The 23,396-nt window shown below is 42.8% G+C and overlaps 2 protein-coding genes across 3 annotated transcripts; one reads left to right on the top strand and one right to left on the bottom strand.

The window, feature by feature from the left end:
• The first annotated feature begins 33 nt into the window (after positions 1-33).
• pex16 (peroxisomal biogenesis factor 16) lies at positions 34-6,378 on the top strand. Its single transcript, XM_014977261.2, has 11 exons — positions 34-315; positions 1,221-1,256; positions 1,582-1,658; positions 1,768-1,901; positions 3,064-3,164; positions 3,354-3,428; positions 3,892-4,038; positions 4,294-4,366; positions 4,977-5,096; positions 5,279-5,343; positions 5,886-6,378. Exons 1-11 carry the CDS (start codon positions 183-185, stop codon positions 5,942-5,944), a joined length of 1,020 nt encoding a protein of 339 aa, XP_014832747.2. The 5' UTR covers positions 34-182; the 3' UTR covers positions 5,945-6,378.
• arfgap2 (ARF GTPase activating protein 2) lies at positions 6,297-23,396 on the bottom strand. 2 transcript variants are annotated; one of them, XM_014977257.2, is made up of 17 exons: positions 23,271-23,396; positions 20,099-20,217; positions 19,937-20,009; positions 19,729-19,860; positions 19,322-19,402; positions 18,454-18,553; positions 17,533-17,589; positions 16,464-16,508; positions 15,953-16,005; positions 13,120-13,256; positions 12,909-13,040; positions 12,696-12,824; positions 10,944-11,096; positions 10,741-10,867; positions 10,581-10,668; positions 7,567-7,691; positions 6,297-7,490 (listed from the first exon to the last, which is right to left on the bottom strand). In XM_014977257.2, exons 1-17 carry the CDS (start codon positions 23,340-23,342, stop codon positions 7,470-7,472), a joined length of 1,644 nt encoding a protein of 547 aa, XP_014832743.1. In that variant the 5' UTR covers positions 23,343-23,396; the 3' UTR covers positions 6,297-7,469. The 2 variants fall into 2 exon arrangements, with proteins under 2 accessions (XP_014832743.1, XP_014832745.1); XM_014977259.2 differs by lacking the exon at positions 16,464-16,508.

Genomic DNA, 23,396 nt, shown 5'->3' with positions numbered 1-23,396 from the left:
AAGCTATAGCGGACTACATCCGATAGAGGGCACCACAGCAACTTTTAGGAGGAGAAGAAGAAGACTCAAAAGACGCGGAAGTTTGCTTGTTTTTGTAAAATCTGATGTGAAAGTGGAGAAAACTGAGGTCGAATGTAAACCGGTCGGCTGAAAAGGGAGTTATTGTTTTAGTTTGAGTTGAAATGCCGAACTTTAAGGAATCAATCGATGCTTTAAGTCGCGTTTATGAGCGATATACGGAGTTTGTTCGGAGGAATCCTGCAGCTACTGCTCAGCTGGAGAACACGGTGCGAACCCTGTCCTACCTGATAGCAGGTGAGTCCAGCTCAGGATCCTCCCTAAAGTATTCACACCCCTTGGAGCTTTGCTCCTGTTGTCTCATTCCAGCCACAAACCTCGGTGGTAAACCAACACAAAGAACTGTAAAATAGAATGAAAATAATAAATGGTTTCGAATTTGAAAAGGGTCATTGTAAATGGTCTTTGTTTTGATGCCACCAAATACATCAACAGAACAACTATTAGCTGCTAAACTTTTAGGAGATGCACAATTTATTTCTAATTATAATGAGATCATTTCACCGTCCATCATCTCTGACATGGGAATATGTTGTTGACATCTGTCAGAAATCATCCATAAAACAGACACAAGTGAAAAAAAAACACCATTAACAAACATAAATATAAAAGTAAAGCAACAACTTCATAAAGTTGAACTAATAAAAGCATTAAACCATCATTAAGATGTGCTTATTTAAATTTGGAGGATGAATTTGCTGGTGCCCAGGAAGAAGAAGATTCCCAAACAAGGACAAAATGAGTTTTGAGGAACTTTGTGGAGTCCAAGCAAACTGCACTAACACTGAACATCACCTGAACGCACCATCCCTAATGTGAAGCATGGTGGTGTCAGCATCATGCTGTGGGAAGCTGCTTAGATCTAAATCAGAACAGTCCTGTAAGAAAACCTGTAGAAGAACTGAGACTGGGGTCAAGGTTCAGCTTCCAGCAGGACAACCAGCCTCAGGTATTATGGGATGGTTCAGATCACAGCAGAGTCACATCATGTCAGACGGTCAGATGAAAGCTCGACTGGAAGAGTTCAGGCTGAGGAGGAAACTGACATGTTGCTGCTGGACAAACTTCTTCTCCATCTCTCGGTTCTGTGGGAAAAGTTTTCATGTCTGCAGGAACTAAAATGTCTGCTGCTTTCATTTCAGGGCGCTTCGCTGATTCTCATGAGATTTCTGAGCTTGGTGAGTAAAGTTCTGCTGCAGCCGTCTCTGACACACCAACACCTCAGAGGACCCCTCTGACCTCTGACCTCAAACATGCACTTCATTCATTTCTTCTTCTTCTGTCTGGAATCACATCTAACGTGCACTTTGCTCCGTTAAACTGGATTTTAATTTGTGGAAAACAAATTTAACCTGAAGAAGATTTTTTTCTTGAACCAATCATAAACCTCGTTTATGTCAGACGGTAAAAATCTTTCATTTGGTGCTTTGGAGTCCATGAATTTGCTCCTGATTGGTCAGGACAGTTTTTCTCTATAATCTTTGTTTTCCATCATATTTTCAGTCTATTCTGCCTCCAACCTGCTGGTCCTGTTCAACGACAGCATCCTGCGTAAAGGCCTGCGATGTGCCTTCTCCGTGGTGAGCTCGGCTATAATTCACCTTCCTGCTGAGTTTTCATCATTTCCTGACCATCAGGCAGATTAAAATGTAACTTTTTATGACCTTTTCCCTCCTGCTGCCTGTCCAGCCTCTGTCCCAGCAGAGACTCCTCACCTGGCTGTCAGTCCTGGAATATGTGGAGGTTTTCCTGGAGATGGGAGCCGGGAAGCTGTGGGGAGAGGCGGGCCGCTGGCTGGTCATCGCACTCATCCAGATTTTCAAGTAAAAACCTCTTAATTCTCTACTATCAGCATTAAAACTATTAAAATGTTGAAGAATTCCTGTAAATTTTACTATAATCAGGAGGCAGGAAGATGGTTGTTACAGATGAAGGAAAACTGGCATTTTTAATTAAAAAAATAAAACTATAGTAAAAATTGTAAACGAGAATAAAAGCAGAATTTGAATTTTTCTCTAAAAATTAAATCAAATATCAGTAGAATGAAATTATTAGCTTCATAGGGGACCATGCTGGTCTGCTGGGCTATTTTGTAAACAGTCACAAATGTCAGTTTAAAATTTCAAATATTCACACATTTAAAGAGCCTCAGTGTTTATTATTCTAAACTATTTGGTTTATGTCTGACTGTGTCAGGCTGAGATGGAAACGGCCTTTAAACCATTCAGACCAAAACAAAAGAATCAGTCAAAACTGTCGGATCATTTATTACCAGATGATAATAACTCAGAAATAGTCCAAATAGTTTGGATGTATTTTTTTCTTTCTTTCCTATCAAAAGTTTCTGTTTATGTCGTAGGTTTGTGGTTCATTTCTATACCAAAGAAAAAGGTATAAAACTTCAGATATTTCACGACGACATAACATTCATGGAAAAACCTCACATTACCTCATATAATAGCAGGAAGGCCACCGTAAGACAGACTTACAGGATCAGTCATGCTGCATGAACTGATCAGTACGTTATTGAGAAGGAAAGCAAAAGAAAACAGGAACATTCTTGTCCGCTAGAGGCCTCCGTATAAAATAAATACAATTAGCATTTCCCCATGAAAATAAATCCAATAAAAAATAAAATGGTACTAAAAAAATAAGAAAAATAAAATTGGCATTTTTGCATAAAAATGAATAAAATAGTAAACTAAATGAAAATAAATTAATAAAAAGAAATTGGGGCTTTTTAAAATAAAAAATAAGTAAAACAAAATAATAAAAAGAAAATGTGTTTTTATATAAAGAAATCAAATGATAAGTTAAAGGATTGGCATTTTTAAAATATAAAATAAATAAAAATAATATAATGAAAATAAAGATAGTGGGCATTTTCTATATATAAATAAAATAAATAAAAATATGAACAAATAAATCAAACATAAGAAAGAATATCATCATTTTGCTCTTAAAGCTGCAGTATTTCTGTTCCAGAGCTGCTTTTCGTCTCGTTCTTCTTCTGCTGTATAAATCCGGCCTGCAGACTTCACCTCCCATAATCCCCCTGGACAGAGGCTCTGAATGTGTCTCTGAAGGTCAGACTTATTTACGTTTTTTATCACTGCTTATAAGAAAACCAACAAAAATGTTTCTTCTGTGTTTTTGTGAATGTTTTTATCCTTCGTTGTTTTGTAATCATTTTAAAATGGAGCAGGTTTGAGAACACAGCCCAGTGGGACTCCTGCAGGGTAAATGTTGTCTGATCGAGGTGTTTTCCTCCACAGACAACTCCAGCGGCGAGGATGATGCCTGCTTTGTGGGTCAAAGGTCAGGCCGTGTAATCAGACCTCTGGGCAGCGGTGAGAAACTTTTAATGAGTAAAATCCTCTAAAAACGCCGTAAAGATAAAAATGATCCACATGTTGGGATCTGGAGGTTTCCTCTTTTCCAACGTCTTCACTTTAACTTTTTATTTCTGTCACGTTGTTTGGTTGCTTCTCATCCCATAATAGCTCAGCTATGGGATGAGAAGCAACCACAACTGGTTGCTTCTATAGATACATTTTTACATGTCATAAAATGTAACTACAGACTAAAATGCAAAATAATCTGGAAAAGTTTCCTGGTTTTTATGTTTGTTTGAGGCATAAATTATTAACCAAACTCCCCAGAAAAGGTGGGAATCACCATGGCAACCAGCAGCATCGTCTCCCTCATAATTTCAGGTTCAGGTTAAATGTGTCAGAACAGGAATTAGTTGTTTCAGACTAAAGGAAAGTTTCAGGAGAGATTTCAGAGTAACATGAAATCTGCATGTTGTAGCGCCGCCCCTGCAGAGCCGGCTGTGGGGCACGGCAGCGCCGGCGAGGAAGAGGAGGAGCAGCCTGAAGGAGAGCCGCCCGCCGACCGAGCTCAGCTTCCAGGAGACGCTGGCCGAGTCGGTTTACGTCAGCCGGCCGCTGGTTCACCGTATCCTTCCACCGACTGAAAGCAGATCCTGTTTGAAGCTGCACCGCTCCATTACACCACTAGAGGGAGCTGGCTCTGTCTGCTGCTGCTCACAGAGTTAATGGTTCAACTGGTTTCAGCTGAAGCTTTATGTGAAGAAGAAGTTATGGAGGAGGATCCTCGATGTCTGTCGTCCTTCCACCAGATTTTACCACCTGAGTTATTATTATTAAGTGAGAAGTAGCTGGTGTTTTCCTTGAGTTTTCCGGATGACAGTCCTGTGTCTCGGAGTTTGTGGGAAGCGGTCGTGGAAGCCGTGGCTCGTCTCCGCCGCCCTGGAGCTTTCCAGGTAAACAAACTGCTCCAATAACTTCCTCCTGGCTAAAGCTAGTCTAGAGGATAATCCTGGATGCTGCCGTTTCTTTCATGATGTTTCTGTTAATTCATATTTTTAGGCTTTTTGTTCTTATTTCTTCATGTGAATTTGATCGAATCTTTCAGAAAACAGGATTTTATCTTCAATAACGTGAAAAACGGAAAAATTTAATGAGATGATTGTTTTTTTCCTGTTGAAATGTTTTATCAGTAAATCGAAGCTCAAACCGATTTATCTTGAGATAAATAATCAGCTCTATGGAGCTAAATTGAGGCCATAAAGTTTTTCCCCCTATCAAAAAAAACTGGAAAAAAATATTAAATTAACAGGAGACTGGGTAAAAACAGATTTGCAATTGATGGAAAAGGGATTTGAAACTAAACTGAAAAAAAGGATTTGCAAGTGGAAAAAAAATACACTAAAAGAAGTCCCAAACTACTTTTCATATAAAACATTTTTAAACATACATTTTGGCCCTGATTTAGTTCCATATAAGTGAGTTTGCCTCACTGCAGGATCGCAGAGCGACTCCCCCTCCGGAGTGTGTGTGGAAGCGTTTCACTGGTTCCTGTGGTTTCTGCAGCTTCGCCGTCCTGAGCGACGCCAAGCTGGAGAACCGATGGGAGAAAGCCGAGATGAAGAGGCGGGCCTTCCTGTTGTGCTACTACCTGCTGCGCTCGCCGTTCTACGACAAATACTCAGAGTGAGTCAAACATCCAGACGACCTCCGGACCCAACTAAACGCCCAGATTAGTGAAAATCAACTCTTCAGTTAAAAAAAAAAAAAGATGAGATCCAACAAAATCCACAATTCAATTTATCATAAAATCATTTTTCTTCAGTGAAGTGAAAACCTGATTTGTGTTTTTCCCATTTTGTCTGCAGGGAAAAGATTATTTTCCTGCTCAGACTTCTGGCAGATCACGTTCCGGGAATCGGACTCGTGGCGCGTAAGTACCGCAGTCGGGTCACGATGAGACTTTTCAATCGAAACAAGGCTAAAACCGGAAGTACGAGGGTCAGACTGAGAATTTTTTGTTGTTGAAATTACAAAAATAAAGTCATAAAATGAGAAGATTAAAGACTCGATGTCAGCTGAGTCGGTTCATGGACCTTTATGCTGCTGAGAATCTGATGCTGATATTAAAGGATGAATTTTTTGGCACCTTCTGCAAAACTTTTACCAAACATTCTCATTTTATTGTTCTTTGCATAGAGATAAAATGACTACTTTCTACTGATGTTACAACTTTAATCTGGTAATATGAGTTTATTCGCATATTACACATTTTTTCTTGCATTATTTCGTATTTATTTCATTATTTTGACTTTTTTCTTGCAACACTGACTTGTTCTGGTAACATTAGTTTCTTCTCGTGTTTGATGCAGTAACTCTGCAGCGAGAGCAGATGGATGCTGGTGATTCCTGGTTTTGTTCTTTGGGTCGTTTTGCTTCAGAGAAACATCTGAACCCGTCTCTGCGTGTTTTCAGGCCCTCTGATGGAATACCTTCCCACCTGGCAGAAGATCTACTTCTACAACTGGGGATAAGCCTCCATGGATCCGACTGGAAGCTGGACTAACATTCCCACTGGAAACGGAGACATTCAATTCCGCACACTGCTCAGACTGAAGTTGTGTTTCTGATCCGGTTTGGCGAACAGCGAAGCGGTCGGGCACGCGGCATTTCTCCATTCCTGCAGCCTGTGATTTACGCTGCGTCGTCACGGTGACAGCGTCGGATGATTTGTGGCCGGACCGCACAGATTCGCTCCGTCCTGCAGTTCGGAGAGCAGCGACGCTTCCCCAGAACCGCTGCTGCTCCTCCAACCATAGAAAACTCTAATGTGAATCATTTCCCTGCAGAAATAAAATTGCAGCTGTGAAGAGAAACGAGAAACTCTGAGGGTTTTCCATCTTTATTAACATACTGGATACGGTTCTGTTTGTAGCCTACAAATAAATATCTTGATCCTTTCAGTCCACATGTGATTGGATTCTATCGGGGCAAAGAAAACAAACATCTGCTGAACGTCGAGTCTGCTCAGGACCCGGCGGCCCGGTTCAGTGACCCGGTCCGGGTTCATCACATCGAACCGTTTCTGAAACAGAAACAATCTGAGAGGTTTTAGATTTAAAACTAAAAACTGAATCTGAGGTAATTTATAGCAGACTTGAGGTTCAGACAGTCAGGATGCATAGTCAGATCCACCATCCATGAGCTGTGACCTCTGACCTCTGCTGGGCCAACCCAGGCTAAGCTGTTTGTCAGCAGAGGTCAGAGATGCTGTATGGAGCTAAATAAGGGCCATAAACCTGCTTAAAAAAAGGGAAAATAATTTAAAAACTGGAACAGAAATATCTATTTTTAACTGAAAAATATTTAACATAAAAAGTTACTGAAAAAGAAAGATCTGAAACTGGAAAATTAATTTGGAAACTGAAAATAATTGGGAACATTTTTTTAACTAAATTTATTTCAACCAAAAAAAAAAAATAAAACAAGATTTTAAACTAAAAGAATTACTTTGAAACTGGTGGAAGTTCAAAACTTCTCGTTCATTTTAATTAATTTTTTTAACAAACTTTCTGGCCCTGATTTGTCTCCGTATTGCTCGGCTGTCGGCTCAGGACTGATCTGAAATCAGTGCTTCTTACAGAAGAAAAACAACCAAACAACTGAAAGTCAGCAGCTTTTAAACATGATGGATTTATGAAGAAAACACGGCGCCTTGTTTTCAATATCACAATAAAACAAAAACTTTAAATGTTATGAATCAAAATCACATTAATTTCTGGATAAAGAAATAAAGATTTAAGTCCTCAGGTTGAAAATCTACGACCAGCAGGTTGTGGGCAGAAAAACGGCTGTTTTAGAAAAGATTCGATACTTTCTGATGGTTTATGAAAATAAAAGTCAAGATTCTGCTAATGAGGGAAGAAATACTGTCTCTAGTGGAGGACAGGACGGGGGACGCCGTCTTTCCCATGCAAGCCTTCCCGCGTCTCGCCCGTCTCCTCGCCCCAAACGCGCTCGTCCGTTTGGAGCGATGCCGGATGGTTCTGCCGGCGCGGCTCAGTACGACCCGTAGCGGTCCTGGGAAACAAGGCCAGTCTCAGTGAGGAGAAGAAGAACAGCGATGGAGATGCTAGCGAAGCGCCGCATGACTCACCTGGATGGTGTTCATCACACCGTTGGCGAGGACGGCCATCTTCCCCGCCACGGTTTTCACCCCCTGCTTGAACTGGGCCATGTCCGGGCCGGAGGGAAGAACGCTGTCTAAACCCGAAACCCGGCCTGCGGGAGGAAGCACAGCGCTGAGTCCGCCGCTGAAAGTAGTCCCTGTTAGCCGATCGGAGACTGATCGGAGCAGGGACGATTTCTGTGCTGTTACACCGTTTGGACCGACTACAGCTGGAACTGGTACCAGAAGATCAACTGGATCAAGTTAAATACATTCAGTTCCAGAATCAGGAGAACTGTTCTTTCTGCGGACAGCCAACCAAAAATGAATCAGATCAACGTCCTATCAAAACACACAGGAAGCTAGCCAGCTAGCATTAGCATCTCACTGACACGTTTGCTGAAGACTTTAGAAACGAATGAATGTTAAAATCAGTTGGAAGGAAAATTTCTTCCCATAATGTCGTTTTGTATCCCTCCTGTTAGACGAGATTTTTTATCTGTATTCTCAGAACTTCAGCTGTATTTATGTGAAATTAATAAAAATTGACAATATTGTGTCTTTTTTGGGGGAGTTTCATTTTTTTAGTCTTAATTTATCATGAATTAAGACAAAAGAGACAAATCTGAGTCTGTTGGACATGTTTTCTTCTGATGACTTAAAAATCTACTTATTTCCATCTTTGTACAAATAAATAAAAATGAATCACAATCAATGTTGGCCCCAGGCTCACATGATAAAATCTGAGCTGTTCCTAAAAATGCCTTATTACCTTATTGTAAACGTTTACCATGTACTATATCCTATTTTACCAAGTGGGATTCAACTGGCTAAAACCAATATTTTTAACCAGAACTCAGTTGGAGCAAATTAAAAGGTTTTCCTATTTTTGAAAGGAAACATGAATTGTACAAAGAGAAAAGCTACAATGTGGAACTATGGCAGAGGCAATAACAGGTTGTTGGAAAGAGCCGGAGGCCGGATCTCTGGTTTCCTGCAACTTCCTGTGGGATCAGTAACCGGGTCGACTGCAGGTTAACTGGTGCCTGGAGACACTTTGGCTTCGTTCACACAGCCTTCTAATTAAATCAGACTTCTGTGTGAACGGTTTCCGACCCCAACGCGACCCGAGTAACAGCATTACTCAGGTTGCTGGCTCCTGAACGCAGCAGAGTCAGTCGGGTCGTCGGCTCCTGAACGCAGCAGCATCAGTCGGGTCGTCGGCTCCTGAACGCAGCAGCGTCAGTCGGGTCGTCGGCTCCTGAACGCAGCAGAGTCAGTCGGGTCGCCTCCTGAGTGCAGCAGCGTCAGTCGGGTCGTCGGCTCCTGAACGCAGCAGCGTCAGTCGGGTCGTCGGCTCCTGAACGCAGCAGCGTCAGTCGGGTCGTCGGCTCCTGAGCGCAGCAGAGTCAGTCGGGTCGCCTCCTGAGTGCAGCAGCGTCAGTCGGGTCGTCGGCTCCTGACTGCAGCAGAGTCAGTCGGGTCGTCGGCTCCTGAGCGCAGCAGCGTCAGTCGGGTCGTCGGCTCCTGAGCGCAGCAGCGTCAGTCGGGTCGTCGGCTCCTGACTGCAGCAGCGTCAGTCGGGTCGTCGGCTCCTGAGCGCAGCAGAGTCAGTCGGGTCGCCTCCTGAGTGCAGCAGCGTCAGTCGGGTCGTCGGCTCCTGACTGCAGCAGAGTCAGTCGGGTCGTCGGCTCCTGAGCGCAGCAGAGTCAGTCGGGTCGCCTCCTGAGTGCAGCAGCGTCAGTCGGGTCGTCGGCTCCTGACTGCAGCAGAGTCAGTCGGGTCGTCGGCTCCTGAGCGCAGCAGCGTCAGTCGGGTCGTCGGCTCCTGAGCGCAGCAGCGTCAGTCGGGTCGTCGGCTCCTGACTGCAGCAGCGTCAGTCGGGTCGTCGGCTCCTGAGCGCAGCAGCGTCAGTCGGGTCGTCGGCTCCTGAGCGCAGCAGCGTCAGTCGGGTCGTCGGCTCCTGAACGCAGCAGCGTCAGTCGGGTCGTCGGCTCCTGAACGCAGCAGAGTCAGTCGGGTCGCCTCCTGAGTGCAGCAGCGTCAGTCGGGTCGTCGGCTCCTGAACGCAGCAGAGTCAGTCGGGTCGTCGGCTCCTGAACGCAGCAGAGTCAGTCGGGTCGCCTCCTGAGTGCAGCAGAGTCAGTCGGGTCGCCTCCTGAGTGCAGCAGCGTCAGTCGGGTCGTCGGCTCCTGAACGCAGCAGCGTCAGTCGGGTCGTCGGCTCCTGAACGCAGCAGCGTCAGTCGGGTCGTCGGCTCCTGAACGCAGCAGCGTCAGTCGGGTCGTCGGCTCCTGAGCGCAGCAGCGTCAGTCGGGTCGTCGGCTCCTGAGCGCAGCAGCGTCAGTCGGGTCGTCGGCTCCTGAGCGCAGCAGCGTCAGTCGGGTCGTCGGCTCCTGACTGCAGCAGCGTCAGTCGGGTCGTCGGCTCCTGAGTGCAGCAGCGTCAGTCGGGTCGTCGGCTCCTGACTGCAGCAGCGTCAGTCGGGTCGTCGGCTCCTGACTGCAGCAGCGTCAGTCGGGTCGTCGGCTCCTGAACGCAGCAGCGTCAGTCGGGTCGTCGGCTCCTGACTGCAGCAGCGTCAGTCGGGTCGTCGGCTCCTGAGTGCAGCAGCGTCAGTCGGGTCGTCGGCTCCTGACTGCAGCAGCGTCAGTCGGGTCGTCGGCTCCTGAGTGCAGCAGAGTCAGTCGGGTCGTCGGCTCCTGACTGCAGCAGCGTCAGTCGGGTCGTCGGCTCCTGAGTGCAGCAGCGTCAGTCGGGTCGTCGGCTCCTGACTGCAGCAGAGTCAGTCGGGTCGTCGGCTCCTGAGTGCAGCAGAGTCAGTCGGGTCGTCGGCTCCTGAACGCAGCAGCGTCAGTCGGGTCGTCGGCTCCTGAGTGCAGCAGCGTCAGTCGGGTCGTCGGCTCCTGAACGCAGCAGCGTCAGTCGGGTCGTCGGCTCCTGAACGCAGCAGCGTCAGTTGGGCCAACCTGAATGGCGTTGGGTTGATCTCCGGGTCTCACCTCTGCTGTCGCTGCCGTCTCCGAACAGATCGGCGGAGCTGATGGAGCTGCTGCCCGACAGACTCTCCAGCTTCGTCTTGGCCTCGTACTGACAGGAAGAACACAGTTAGTTGACGGGTTCTGCTTCATCAGAGCGGGTCCGGTCCAAACGGCCGCTCACCTCGGCGTTGCTCTCTCGACCGAAGAACATGTCGGAGGAGATGGCCTTGGCGTTAGCGAACTTCTGCCTGGCCTCGCTGGACTCCGACCCGGCGGACGACGCTTCGGCTTTCCTCCGGCTGGGCAGCCTGAACCCAGAAGGAGAAGCAGCATCAGAACCGGAGCCGATCCGGAGAGTCAGGCTGCGTGAGGATGAGTGGATACCTCTCTCCGATTGGCTGGATGCTGGAGATGGTGACTTCCTCCTTGGGCTCGTCCTTCTCCAGAGCCCAGGCGGTGGTGAACGAGGCGGTGCCGCCGTCGGCGTCCCACCGCGACCCAAACCCGTCTCCCACCATGAACGGGTTGTCCTTATACCTGGAGAGCAGAACGGGTCAGAACACGCTGCTCAGCCGGTTCTGATTAGAAATACACCGATCCAATACTAATATCTGGATCGATCCCAAAACAATTCCAGACCGACATGAGCTGCGTTTCTGATATGAATATGAACAAAACCAATGTAGAAAGAACCGAGTTTTCTGCTTCCATCAAATAAGAAATATAATTAAAATCACATGTGAATAAGTTTGTTCACACCATAAATCATTAAAAACATTCTCCACCGTCGTTCTCCTGGTTTCTTCTTCGTCTGCTTGTTGATCATGTGACGCAGAAAAAATGCTTCCATTGCAGTTTTACAAAATAAACCAATTTCAATACAAAAAAATAAAAAAACACCTTGCTAGCACCAAAACATTTTATCAAAAATCTTTTTTTCTCAAGATTGTTTCAAAATATCAAACTGGATTCGATCGGTGGCCGATCCATAAGGACAGATCTACTCAGCCTAGTTCTATGTGTTGTGCTCTGACAGACGTCATACTTTTTATTTCATGTTTATTATTCCTAACTGAACTTTTTGCTTGTTGCAGTTTATTTTTGTCAGTTTCAGTTTATTATCTGTGTAACTAACTGCACAAACTGAACAAATTAAAGTTGTTTTTACAAGTTTGACCAAGTTGAATTTGTGCTCCATCATCAAATACATTTATAATTCAGTTCATTCATATCTGTGTTAAAAATAAAACGTTTTGAGTCAATTCAGCTGTTTATGAGTTTTGGATCGACACCAAACCTCAGATATGAGCATCTGAAGTGAAAAATGGATCTCTAATTTCCAACACGTTGGTTAATTGTTGAAATTAACCAATATATGAATATATGAAAATATATGAACAATCACAGAAGAATCTGAGTCTATAATGACTATATATTAATAACAGAAACCAAATAAAATACCTAAATAAACCTGATCGTAATTATTTTGTCTGTTGTCTTCAAATTCATCATTTAGTGGAATAAATACCAAACAGTAAAAAACTATGAAAATATGTGAGGAAAGGGCAGGTGTGTGTCTGTGTGTGTGTGTGTGTGTGTGTGTGTGTGTCTGTGTGTGTGTGTGTGTGTGTGTGTGTGTCTCTATGTGTGTGTGTCTCTGTGTCTCTATGTGTGTGTGTGTCTCTGTCTGTGTGTGTGTGTGTGTGTCTGTGTGTCTCTGTCTGTCTGTGTGTGTGTGTGTGTGTGTGTGTGTGTGTGTGTGTGTCTCTATGTGTGTGTGTGTCTGTGTGTGTGTCTGTGTGTCTCTGTCTGTCTGTGTGTGTGTGTCTCTGTGTCTCTATGTGTGTGTGTGTCTCTATGTGTGTGTGTGTCTGTGTGTGTGTGTGTGTGTGTGTCTGTGTGTGTGTGTCTCTATGTGTGTGTGTGTGTGTGTGTGTGTGTGTCTGTGTGTGTGTGTGTGTCTGTGTGTCTCTGTCTGTGTGTGTGTGTCTCTGTGTCTCTATGTGTGTGTGTGTCTGTGTGTGTGTGTGTCTCTGTCTGTCTGCGTGTCTCTGTCTGTCTGCGTGTCTGTGTGTGTGTGTGTGTGTGTGTGTGTCTCTATGTGTGTGTGTGTGTCTGTGTGTGTGTGTGTCGTACTTTGGGGGTCCGGAGGTGAATCCCGGCTCGTCAAACAGGTCCAGTTTGGAGCGGGACGACGTCTTGGCTCCCGCCGGCGTCTCCTGCTCGATCACCTGCATCTCTGACATCACGGAGTGAGACACGACGCTGCGACAGGAAACCAGAGTCACGTTTCAGTCCAGAACACCGGCACAGACTCGAGCAGAACCCGGACCGGACCGGACCGGTTACCTGCGGCCACCGAAGCCCATCCCCAGCCGCTCCGCCTGCTCCCTCTTCTTCCCCTCCAGGTTCTGCAGCTTCTTCTCCTCCATCTTCCTGTCGATCTGCAGCTCCTGGTAGGCCAGCCGCATGGACGCCACTCTGCAGCGGAAACGCAGCGCCGTCACACGTCTGCGCCGCCTGACTTACCGGCGACAGGAAGCGGGAGCGGCTTCCTCACATGGACTCCTCGGCTTGCTTCTTGGCCTCGGCCACCTGCTCCTCCCTCAGCTTCTCGGCCACCTGCGCCTGCTTCTCCACCTCAGAGAAGCTTTTGCTGCTCACCTTCTGCGCACCCAGACCTTTCTTTGCTCCGAGCTGCAGCAACAGATGCACACCGCACTAATCAGATTTACATTTGTAGAAAAGGAAAGTCTTGAATCATTTTTTACTCCACTTCATAATTTTGGTTCCTCACATAAAATCCCAACACAATTCACTCAAGTTGGTGGTTGAAAAAACTGTGGAAAAGTTACAGACTTGAAAGGAACTGAGGCACATTTACAGATTTATGCAGAACGATAAAGTTACAGCAGCCCTGATCCTCATGATTCAGCCGTTTATCTCACTTCAGTAAATAACTGATCAAGGAGCTGACAGAGAAATGTGCTGCAAAAAACATAAACGAGACAAAACACAAACAATGCAACAGAAAAACTGCAAACAAAAATGTTCCAAGAAAACAAACAAAAAAAATGAAAAGATAAAATGTTGCAACCACAGGAAATAGAAGTAAAAGGAAAGACAAAAACAGCAGCAAGTTTAAAACGCTTCATTCACTAAACAGAAGTCCTCCAGACCACTAGGGGGACCCATCTGGGATCGGACCGCAGTAAAGACAGCATGTCAAAGAGAAAGTTGGAGGAAGAAAAAAAAAAGTGAGTTACACTCCGTCTCCATTTCAAACACAAGTTTTTACATTGTAGAGCAGGGGTGTCAAACTCAATTTCACCGAGGGCCACTTCAGCATATTGGCCCCCCTCAAAGGGCCACATTGACGGTACAAATCAGGAGTGCCCAGCTGCAGTCCTTCAGACTGCAACTTTTAGATGCATCCCTGCTAAAACACACCCCAGGCAAAAGGTTGACTTCCCTCATTAGCAGCAACTCAGTTCTGTAGAGCCTTATAATGAGTCAATGATCCAGGTGTGTTAGAGAAGGAACGCATCTTGCAGATGGTAGCTCTGGAAAACTAGACTTGGACACCCCTAGCATAAAATGTATGAAAATACAATGTTAAAAATAAATTGAACACCTCATATTGTTAAATAACTCTTTGGAGCTTCTGGTTAGGAAGCGCATTCAAAACCTTTGTTTGAAATGGCGCGTTAAATTCAAGTCTCCATTACAGACCAGACAAAACTAAAGAGAATGCAACTTTGTGTTAATCCATTTGAGGAGCCGGCAGTTTATCTTGAGGAAATAAATGACGATGCAAAAGTTAATTAGATTGTAACATGCGCAGTGCGCTGCTCAACCACTGCGGAGGCAGTTACGCTACGCCACTGCGAAGAATTAAAAACCGCTGGGAGAAACTCATCCAGCGGATTTAACAAATGGAGCCTTCTGGGTTCACGTTACCCAGGAGAGCGGCGCTCTGGAGGAGCTGCAGACGTGACATCTGTCCGTTTCGGAGAAGCGGAAAAAAAATAAATAAAAAAATCCTTAAAGCGCACACCGGACCCCGCAGGGTAAAACACTCAGAGTTCAGTTGATCTGTTTGGATCAGACAGATCCAACTGACTGATGAATTAGCGCAGATTTTTCTGCAGATGGGAACCAGGAGGAAGTGCGTTCAGACCCCAGTGGGTGAAGTGATGCTAATTTAAGTGAAGTCGCTTAATTTAATTTATTAAAAGTTATTGGGGCCTCAGTCAGTGGTTTTTTTGTCACTACGGAGAAAAATGTAGATGCGTTTATCTGCTTAATTTGTGATGGGATCAGGATTCACGTTGAATATTCACTAAACCGCATAAAATGCGGCTAAATAGCCGATGTTAATATGATTATAATTTCACGGATAAAAATAGTACGGGGCCAATTTTTTTTTTTTATGTTGTCGGTCAAGATAACGTCTAGCGCCACCTGCCGCCCTGACACCAACTCACACACATCTTCATTCACAGTCTTACTTGTAAATCGATTTTTCTTTTCTTGGACGTTTTGATGTTAGCTTGTCGAAGTCTCAGTTTTATTCGCTGGTAAAATCAATAAGCAGCTTAAGGTGACTCTGCTGCTCTCTAGTGGCGAGAAGCCGTAATGTTGGCTGGTAACAATCGGAATGCATTATGGGAGATGTAGTTTGTCGTCAATTCGTGCTCAAAACCTATTTTAAGTCAATCATGGACCTATAAAACGCTGGGGGGCCACATAAAATGACATGGCGGGCCACATGTGGCCCGCGGGCCTTGAGTTTGACACATGTGTTGTAGAGGATCAGCATTTTTACGTTGGTAATATTACTGACTCCAGACTCCGCCTAGTGGTCTGGATGACTTCATTCATCATTTTTACTTTTGATTCTATTTCCTGTATTTGTTACGACAGAGTACCAGGGCCAGGCCAAGAATAAAAATTATTTTAAAGAAAAAAGAACAGAATAAGATCCTGGTGTCACAATTCAGAAATATACTCAAAATATGACAAAATGTATTATGAGAAAAAAAGCTTACAAAGTCAAAACAATATGAGAATAAACTGAGAATATAACAAAGTCACAGTAGCAGGATGAAGTAGAGATTTCATAACTTACAAAAATAAACTATTACATCTTTGAACTGTTTAGGAAATCAATAAAAACTGTAGTCATGTTTTGAATAATTTTTAAATTTACTGTTTTTGTATTTTTTTCTTACAGTAGTGATTTGTTATGCTTGTAACTTTTTGTTCTCTTCCTCTGACCTGCTACAGATGAAAATTAGCCTCTTGTGATTCGTTCATGTTGATTGATATGCATTGTCTTGTTAATGGAAAATAAATAAATCTAAAATCATAATCTAGTGTTTGATTCTCACCCCTTTTTTAGCAGCCATGGGTTTCTTCTTCCCAATGATGGACGGCTTCACATCTGCAACACAGCAGAACGTCTCAGCATGTTTTCATCAGAGAAACAAAGCTTTAGCTGTAGATGCTTCTTTAATTCAGTTAATTGTGCAACAGCGGCAGTAAGAGGTCAGCTGAGGTCGTCTCCGCAGCGCAGCGCAGCGCAGCGCAGCGCAGCGCAGCGCTTCTCCTCCGTCTCCTGTAACTTCATGGGAACCAGCGAGACGAGGAGAAGGAATTTAACTGAGCCAATCAGCTGTCACAGCGGGGATTGTTTGTGTCATTAAGGCGGCAGGTTTCTGTCAAAATGCTCCTTTTGAAAAGCTTCAAGCTGAAAACCGATTATTACCCACACAAAGGCCAGAGGCACAAAGCCGTTTCTAACACACAAAGCAGCCGGGTTAAGATGTTCTGGTCGGGAAGAAACAAACATCTGGCCACACGGCAGCATGGAGGCTGAAACGCCAAGCAGCAAACCTTCACCTGCAGCCGGCGGGCCGCTCTGCGGGGACAAACGCATGGAGTCCGCTACGGTACAAGATGGCCGACAGATCCATCGTTACAGCACAGACAGAGGAGACTCAGCAAACAGGAACATCTGAGCTCAGATAAAAGCTCCAACCTGACTCTGATGGGATTTAATCAATGGAAACTTCTGCTAAATGTGTTAGAGCTGAACTGATTAATTGATTATTGAAATAATCATCAGCTAACTTAGTGGTTTATCCACTCGTTACCTGGAGTACACAGAGCAGCAGTTAAACAAAAACTCCACAAAATATACCATTTTGCACTTAAGATAAAAACCAACCTTTTCATAGTCAGGATTTTTAACTACAGATGCTACAAATGCTCAAACGTTCACTAAAGGAATGCAGTTATTGCATTTCAGGCAATGAAATGCTTATTGAAAAAGAAAAAAAGAAAAAGAATTACTTGCTTGCTTGCATCTTTTAATGTCTTTTTTTAAAAACCCAAAGTGGTTAAATGAAAAATGTGCAAAATGTGGAACATTTTTGTCCAAGTCAGAATAATTGATGACTGAAATAATGGTTGGCTGCAGCCGTATGATGTTTTCCCTGTTTTCCCAGCAGCCAGTTGTTAATATAACTATATTATATAACAACAGTTTTAACTGTGTGATTGTCAGGAACTTTTAGTAAAACAGATCTTTGATGTCATTAAGTGTCATCCTGTTTATAAAAAGGTTTAATAAAAAGAAGAATCGCGTCCTGATGAGGCCGTTTCAGGCTTTCTCACAGTTTCCTTCTCACCTGTCCAGTCCAGAACCTGAACATGTTATAATAAATATTATTTTTACTATGATTTATGATTTATTTCATCCTAAACTCAAAAGATGAACCAGTTGTGTGTTGACTTAGGAAAGTGTCTGGTTTTCAGTGTCACAGAGTTTTTCTCAAACATAGAATCATATTTTAACACCAACCAGAAGGTTCCCAGAGAGTTTTCACCTGAAACTTTCTGGCTCAGAAACTGGGAGAAGCTCTGAACTTCTGAAGCATTAAATCAGAAGATATGAGGATTTACTCACCAATGGAGGCTTTGGGCGACGTGCTCAGGCCGTCGATGCTCGGCCCGTCCTCTGGTTCTGAAACAGGACGGATTAAACACGACTGAAACAAAAAGAAACACTCACATCCAAACTGACTGCACTGATAATATACAGTCATAAACATAACAGAAGACATAGGAATCCAACTGTCTACAGCGACATTAAAGAGGTCCAGTCAAAGTAACGACTCCATGTCTAACTGCATATGAAGAAAGATTCTTCACAGATGGATCAACGTCCGTTTGCTTTGACTCGATTCCAGTATTTTTGTATATTTATCGTCGTCTAACAAAGAGGTGAACATGTATGTGTGACTGTTGACATGCAGAATGTATGAAAATATGAGAGAATAGAGGAAAATTACACTTTAGGGCAGAATCCGTTAATCATGATGAGGACTATTGAAATAATCATGAACTAATTTAGTAATCAATTAATTCTTAACTGGAGAAAATAGACTCAAAAAGACCATTTCCTGAAAAAACCCAACATATTCAGAACTGTAATTAAGACAAAACTACAAAATACAAACATTTAGCATTAAAGATTAAAAACTATATTAACTAACTACAGTTAGTTGCTATTAGACAAAAATAAAGTGACTGAAAAATTATTTTTTCTGTTTTATGTTTTGAGTCAAACAAGTTGAATTTTAATTCATCTGAACTGAAAACTTCATGAAAGTTGAGAGAGCAGAAGCTCCTGCTGTGTTTCCACCCTGTGATTAAACATGTAGGTTAATGTGAAACTAAAGGTTTGTGTGTTTGTTAAAAGCTTAGTGCTGCTTGTTTTTCTGATATTCCTGCTTCATCTCCTGTAATCCGGTTAAATCCTGGGATTAAACACAGAGGATAAACACGAACTTCTGCATCAACAGTCCGACTGCTGCGCTTCACTTACGGCCGTCATCCTGGGCTTTAGGCGCCGAGTCGGTCAGCTGGGGGGAACTGGCGGCTCCGTTCTGCTCTGCAGGGGGCGCTATGCTCCACTCATTAGAAAACTGAACAGAGAGAAGAAACGAATGGCTGCTGATGAATAAAGAGATGCACAGATGTGCTAAACGATTCAGTTCCAACCCGTCTGACAGGCTAATGATGTAGCATGTTGTTCACTGAAGCTTTAACCGCAATAATCACTGCAGCCGCCTGCTGGGCTGTTCGGGGTCAGCTGGATGGACTCTGACTGAAACAGCTGATTCACAGATGGCCAGCCTGATTGGAGAGAGCTGGCAACTTTAACTACAACCTGACGTCACATTAATACAATAACTAGACAAACAATAACTAGTTTGTCTAGCTTCTCGTAATCCTGCGATCGTGGAAATTCACGTAAATTCAACAGATCGCTGCAAAAATCGAGCTATTCTCGATTCTTTTAAAAAATAAATATATTTTTTGTGTCCAGTCTGCTTGATTTTCCTCTCATCTTTTTTTCTATATGTAGATTTCATAACAAAGAAAAAATATTACATTTCTTGCAGATATAAAGTAGCGCCACAAAATCATTGATTTTGATTGGCAAAAACAATAAATCCTGAAGGAACTGAATAATACTGCAGTTGCATATTCTCATAGTATTTTCAGCTCTAGTGTATTCTGTTTACAGATGATTAAAAATGTTTTTATTCACCATTTATTCTCAAATCCTCATATCAGCTTCCCAAATTCAGTCTAATACATTTGAAACTAGATTTTTAAATATAGTGTATTATTATCATTGTTATTGTTACTATTATTAAATGTGAAATAAAGTTAGGAACAAGGGGAACCTGTGAATGTTCAGCGAAGAAGTCGTCGTCCTTCTTCTCGGCAGCAGTAGTCGTTCCTCCTGCAGACGAATCGATCCACAGCTGCAACGGCAGCAGCAGTTTATTACTCACTTTTCTTTTTATTCTAATGTTAAAGATGTGTTTATTATGTTACTGTAGGGATTACACACCCTGTGTACTCTGGACAGGATGTGCAGAGCTGCCACACACACACACACACACACACACACACACTAATAAATGTCTTTATCAGCATTTGGTAACAAGTCAAAGATCCTGTTAGCTCAGGTTGTATAAGCAGACAGAAGGAGATGAAGGCTGCTTCTTCTCTGCATTGCCAGCAGATCTGATGTTTGCTTGGATTTCTCTAGAAGGTCAGATTTAGCCCCGGCCATCTTGGTTCTCACCTCGGTGCCGTACTTTGACAGCGCCGCGTTAGCCAGCTGCCGGATCTTCTCCCGGTACATCTGGGCTGCGCGGCTGTTGTACTTGGCGTTGGTGTCGTTGGTGGAGCAGCCGTGCTGACGGAAGAAGGCCGTCTTCAGGAGGAAACAGAAAGCGTTACCATGGCGCCAGTAGCCCAAACATCAGCTGACCTCCGAGCAGCGAACTTACCGCGTTGGCGTTCCCTCCGACCTGCATGCATCTGAGCTGGAACCAGTTCCAGTTGGAGTCTAACTCTGTGGATCTGAGGAGAAATTAAGCGTGTGTCAGACTGAAGCCGCTCATCGGCGTTTACACGCTGAAGCTGCTGAGCTGTGGCGGTCAGAGGCCGACCTGATGAAGCTGAGGTGGACGCCCAGCGAGCGGTGGATGCCGGAGCAGTCGATGCACAGGAACACGCCGTACGAGATGCTGGCCCAGCTCGGGTTTTTGGCAGCGCAGTCAAAGCAAGCCTGCACAGAAAACACAAATTCATCCCGTTGTCCTGCTGAAAGCACTGAGAAATGGCAACAAATGTAATCTAATAAAGTTGCCCAACGTCCAACATTCACAGAGGAAAATTCACCAGTCAGTCAAACAGAAAACAAGAACATTTAAATGGTGACGTATGGTCAGGTCTGTCACTACAACAAATTCTGCTGGACGATAAATCAACCCAGAAATGATATTGTTGTTTTGATACCATTTTCAAGTAATATACTGATTTGCTTATTTGTTAGAAATGCTGTTAGTTCACATAAAGTGGTTATTAATCTTCCATGAGTCCAAAACACAAAAATATTCAAACCACATATAGACCACTTTGACATTAATGATGACATCACAAGATTAATCAGACATCATATTTGACAAATTACATATATAAAGCTAGATTAAAAAAAATATTTAATAAAAATAAGATTTCAGTGCTTTTTTAAAAGAATGTACTTTTTAATGTAAAGTCTTTAGGTAATTTAATTCACTCCTGAATCGCTCAGATTTTTGTAATAAGTTAGTTTTACTTAATTTTGTCTCTTAAGAGCTATTGGTAAAATGATTATGTATCTGATCAGATCAAAGACCAATAAACTTTACACTGGAACTGACATATTAAATATCCAAAATAAAACATGACAACCAAAAATAATAAATAGAAAAAATAATTTCTGTAATTTTTGTCCATTTGCTTTGTTCTTTTCAATGTTTTAGTTTGAGAAAGTCAAGCAGAGTCCAGGCCTCTCATTTGATGTGTTATTATTATTCACCAAGTTCATTTATTATCCCAGTGAGTTTTTTTTTTAACCATATTATAATCATTTTAGGCATATTTTTGAACTACAAGATAGATAAACCTGCAAACATATTCAAAGGTTTTCTGGATGAAATGAGAGGATTGTAGACAGACCAATAATTATTTGATGATTTGTACAACATAAAATGATAAAAATACATACATATTTTTTTACTATATTAATGTAACTTTAATACAGTTTATTTACGTAGTTCTGGCTCAGAACAAAGTCATCTGCAGAAAAACAGAAATACATCACCAGTTTCTTCACTTTATCTTGGTTATAATGCTTTAAAGTTTTGTTGTGTCTATTATGCTATTTAGTAAAATGTTAACAAAAACCAGTTTGATTCATGGATTCACTGACCCTCCTGAACATGCATGTGGTGACAGTGGGAATGAACGTTGCCCTTTCACAGCAGAACCCACCAGGCTCAGTAACAAATGCAGAGTAACGATTCAGGAAATTGTTAAGTAATAAAACACAAAGTTCAGCTTCTCAGCCTGTGGTTGGGGGAATAGATGCTAAACGAAACCAGTTTCTACTCTGAGCTGAATCCACCTCAAAGTCAAACATCTGAATGATGTGAAAGTCAGCATTAGTATTTGTGGAATGTCTTCATCAATGTGACTGACTCATTCCTAAATAATTTAAGATTCCTGTGAGAACAAGTCAAACCGGATTCAGTGAACAGAAATAAACTTCCTAGCAGACAATAGAAGATCTTTGAAAGTAGCAAACAAACCAGAAGCGTCAACTTCAAGAACAATTTCTCACGTGGATCAAGATGTTAAGTCGCCCATTAGGGTCAGACAGTTTTTGTTCCTCACAGACTGATGATGTATCTGATTTTACAGACTGATGGTAGAAACATTTAGAAACATGTTACAAAACTACCAACACAGTGAGTGACATAAATGGCTTGATGAGCGACATGTTGAGGTCAGATTCTGTTTATTTTTCCTTTCTCAAATTGCAAGATTATCTCCATTTATGTATCATCCTAAGTTATATTTTTTTTAATAAACAAAGTTAATTAAACAACATACTTTTTACATTTGATTAGTGACTCAAAAGCTGGAAGTGTTCTGCTTTGATGCTTTGGATGAACAGAAATGTTTAAGTTTACACTAACCAACAGATTGGTGCACCACGAGAAACTTTTATCTCTTAAACTATATTAATAACAGCTGTTCCACCTTTGCCTGCTAAAATAGTTGCTAAGCTGACAGAACTCTGAGTCTGTCAAACTAACTTATAATTATCAGATTTAAAATATTTGTCATGGTTCCAAGTCACTGTCAGGGTTTTAATCTATGAAGGACATACGGCCTTTACCAGGTAGAAAAGGTTTAAATCTAAACTCGTGTCTAAAACCAAATACCACAGATTATATAGTTATTATACCTGAAAGTAGAAACTTCAGTAAGTAAACAACAAACAAACTATAACTATAATCTAAAACTGTTTTTGCAAGCAGCCAAAAACAAGCCTTTTAAGGAATTTTTTTAAAAAGTTAGCTAAAAACTCACAGACTCAGCATGAATGTATCCCAAATGGTGAATGTGGCCTTGAGTAGACCAAAATATATATTATATTTTGTAGGACCAATCACAGTTAACTTACGCAACATCATATTTCTGTTTCATCTGGTCATGTTTCAGTGAAGCAATAATATGTGGTTTATAAGCGTTGAACTGGGATGAAGAAATATCACAAATACAGATGAAGAAGAACAAATGATAAAAAATGTGTGACAACTTTCAACCTGAGGTTTTAAGAGCTGTAACATATCAGACACAGCTTGACTTAACTATTAGCAAAGCGATCAATGCGGCGAATTAACTCGATATTGCCGTTCATATTTGTTTTCTGTGACTGACAAAAACAATATTCTATTAAAGCCGATAAGTTTTTCCCGGTGACAAGGCTTCAAAGAAGCGAAGCTAACAGGTTTTCTTCCAGAGAAACACAAACCGTTTACGTGGCCTTTGGGTTTGACTCGGGGACCGGCAGGCTAGCAGCTGTTAGCTCCTGTTTGCCTTTAACTCCGGTTCTCCGTAGTTTTCAATGGGAAAGCATTAGCGCCCGCTAGCTGTTAGCTGCTGTTAGCTCCGCTTAGCAGAAGATGCTAACTGCTACTAACCAAATATATAAATTAAACCAACGTAAGCCGGTTAAAGGTGAACTCAAATAACAACACAACACAGATCAACGACATCGAATGCCGTTACCTTGTTTGTGGGAATTGATCTCAATCTTTTGAAAATCGTCAGGATTTCGGTCTTATTTGGTTCCGTAGCCATCTTGCCACTGTGGGTGACAAGTTCCACGAGCTGACGTCACTACAGAAAGTCGCG

This window comes from Poecilia mexicana, unplaced genomic scaffold (assembly GCF_051168715.1).
Source record: "Poecilia mexicana isolate PSO_F unplaced genomic scaffold, ASM5116871v1 scaffold_3, whole genome shotgun sequence".
Classification (NCBI taxonomy): Eukaryota; Metazoa; Chordata; class Actinopteri; order Cyprinodontiformes; family Poeciliidae; genus Poecilia; species Poecilia mexicana.
The sequence above is the reverse complement of the archived record's forward strand: the minus strand, read 5'-3'. Positions and strand labels throughout refer to the sequence as shown.

Excerpts from the sequence above, each read along its gene's own strand:
- pex16 (XM_014977261.2), top strand. The coding sequence starts at position 183 with ATGCCGAACTTTAAGGAATCAATCGATGCTTTAAGTCGCGTTTATGAG. Across the intron at positions 1,257-1,581 it reads TCATGAGATTTCTGAGCTTG|TCTATTCTGCCTCCAACCTG; the intron begins GTGAGTAAAGTT and ends TCATATTTTCAG. Across the intron at positions 3,429-3,891 it reads AATCAGACCTCTGGGCAGCG|CGCCGCCCCTGCAGAGCCGG; the intron begins GTGAGAAACTTT and ends TGCATGTTGTAG.
- arfgap2 (XM_014977257.2), bottom strand. The coding sequence starts at position 23,342 with ATGGCTACGGAACCAAATAAGACCGAAATCCTGACGATTTTCAAAAGA. Across the intron at positions 16,509-17,532 it reads GTCGCCCAAAGCCTCCATTG|CGGACTCCATGCGTTTGTCC; the intron begins GTGAGTAAATCC and ends CTTGTACCGTAG. Across the intron at positions 11,097-12,695 it reads TTCACCTCCGGACCCCCAAA|GTATAAGGACAACCCGTTCA; the intron begins GTACGACACACA and ends TCTGCTCTCCAG.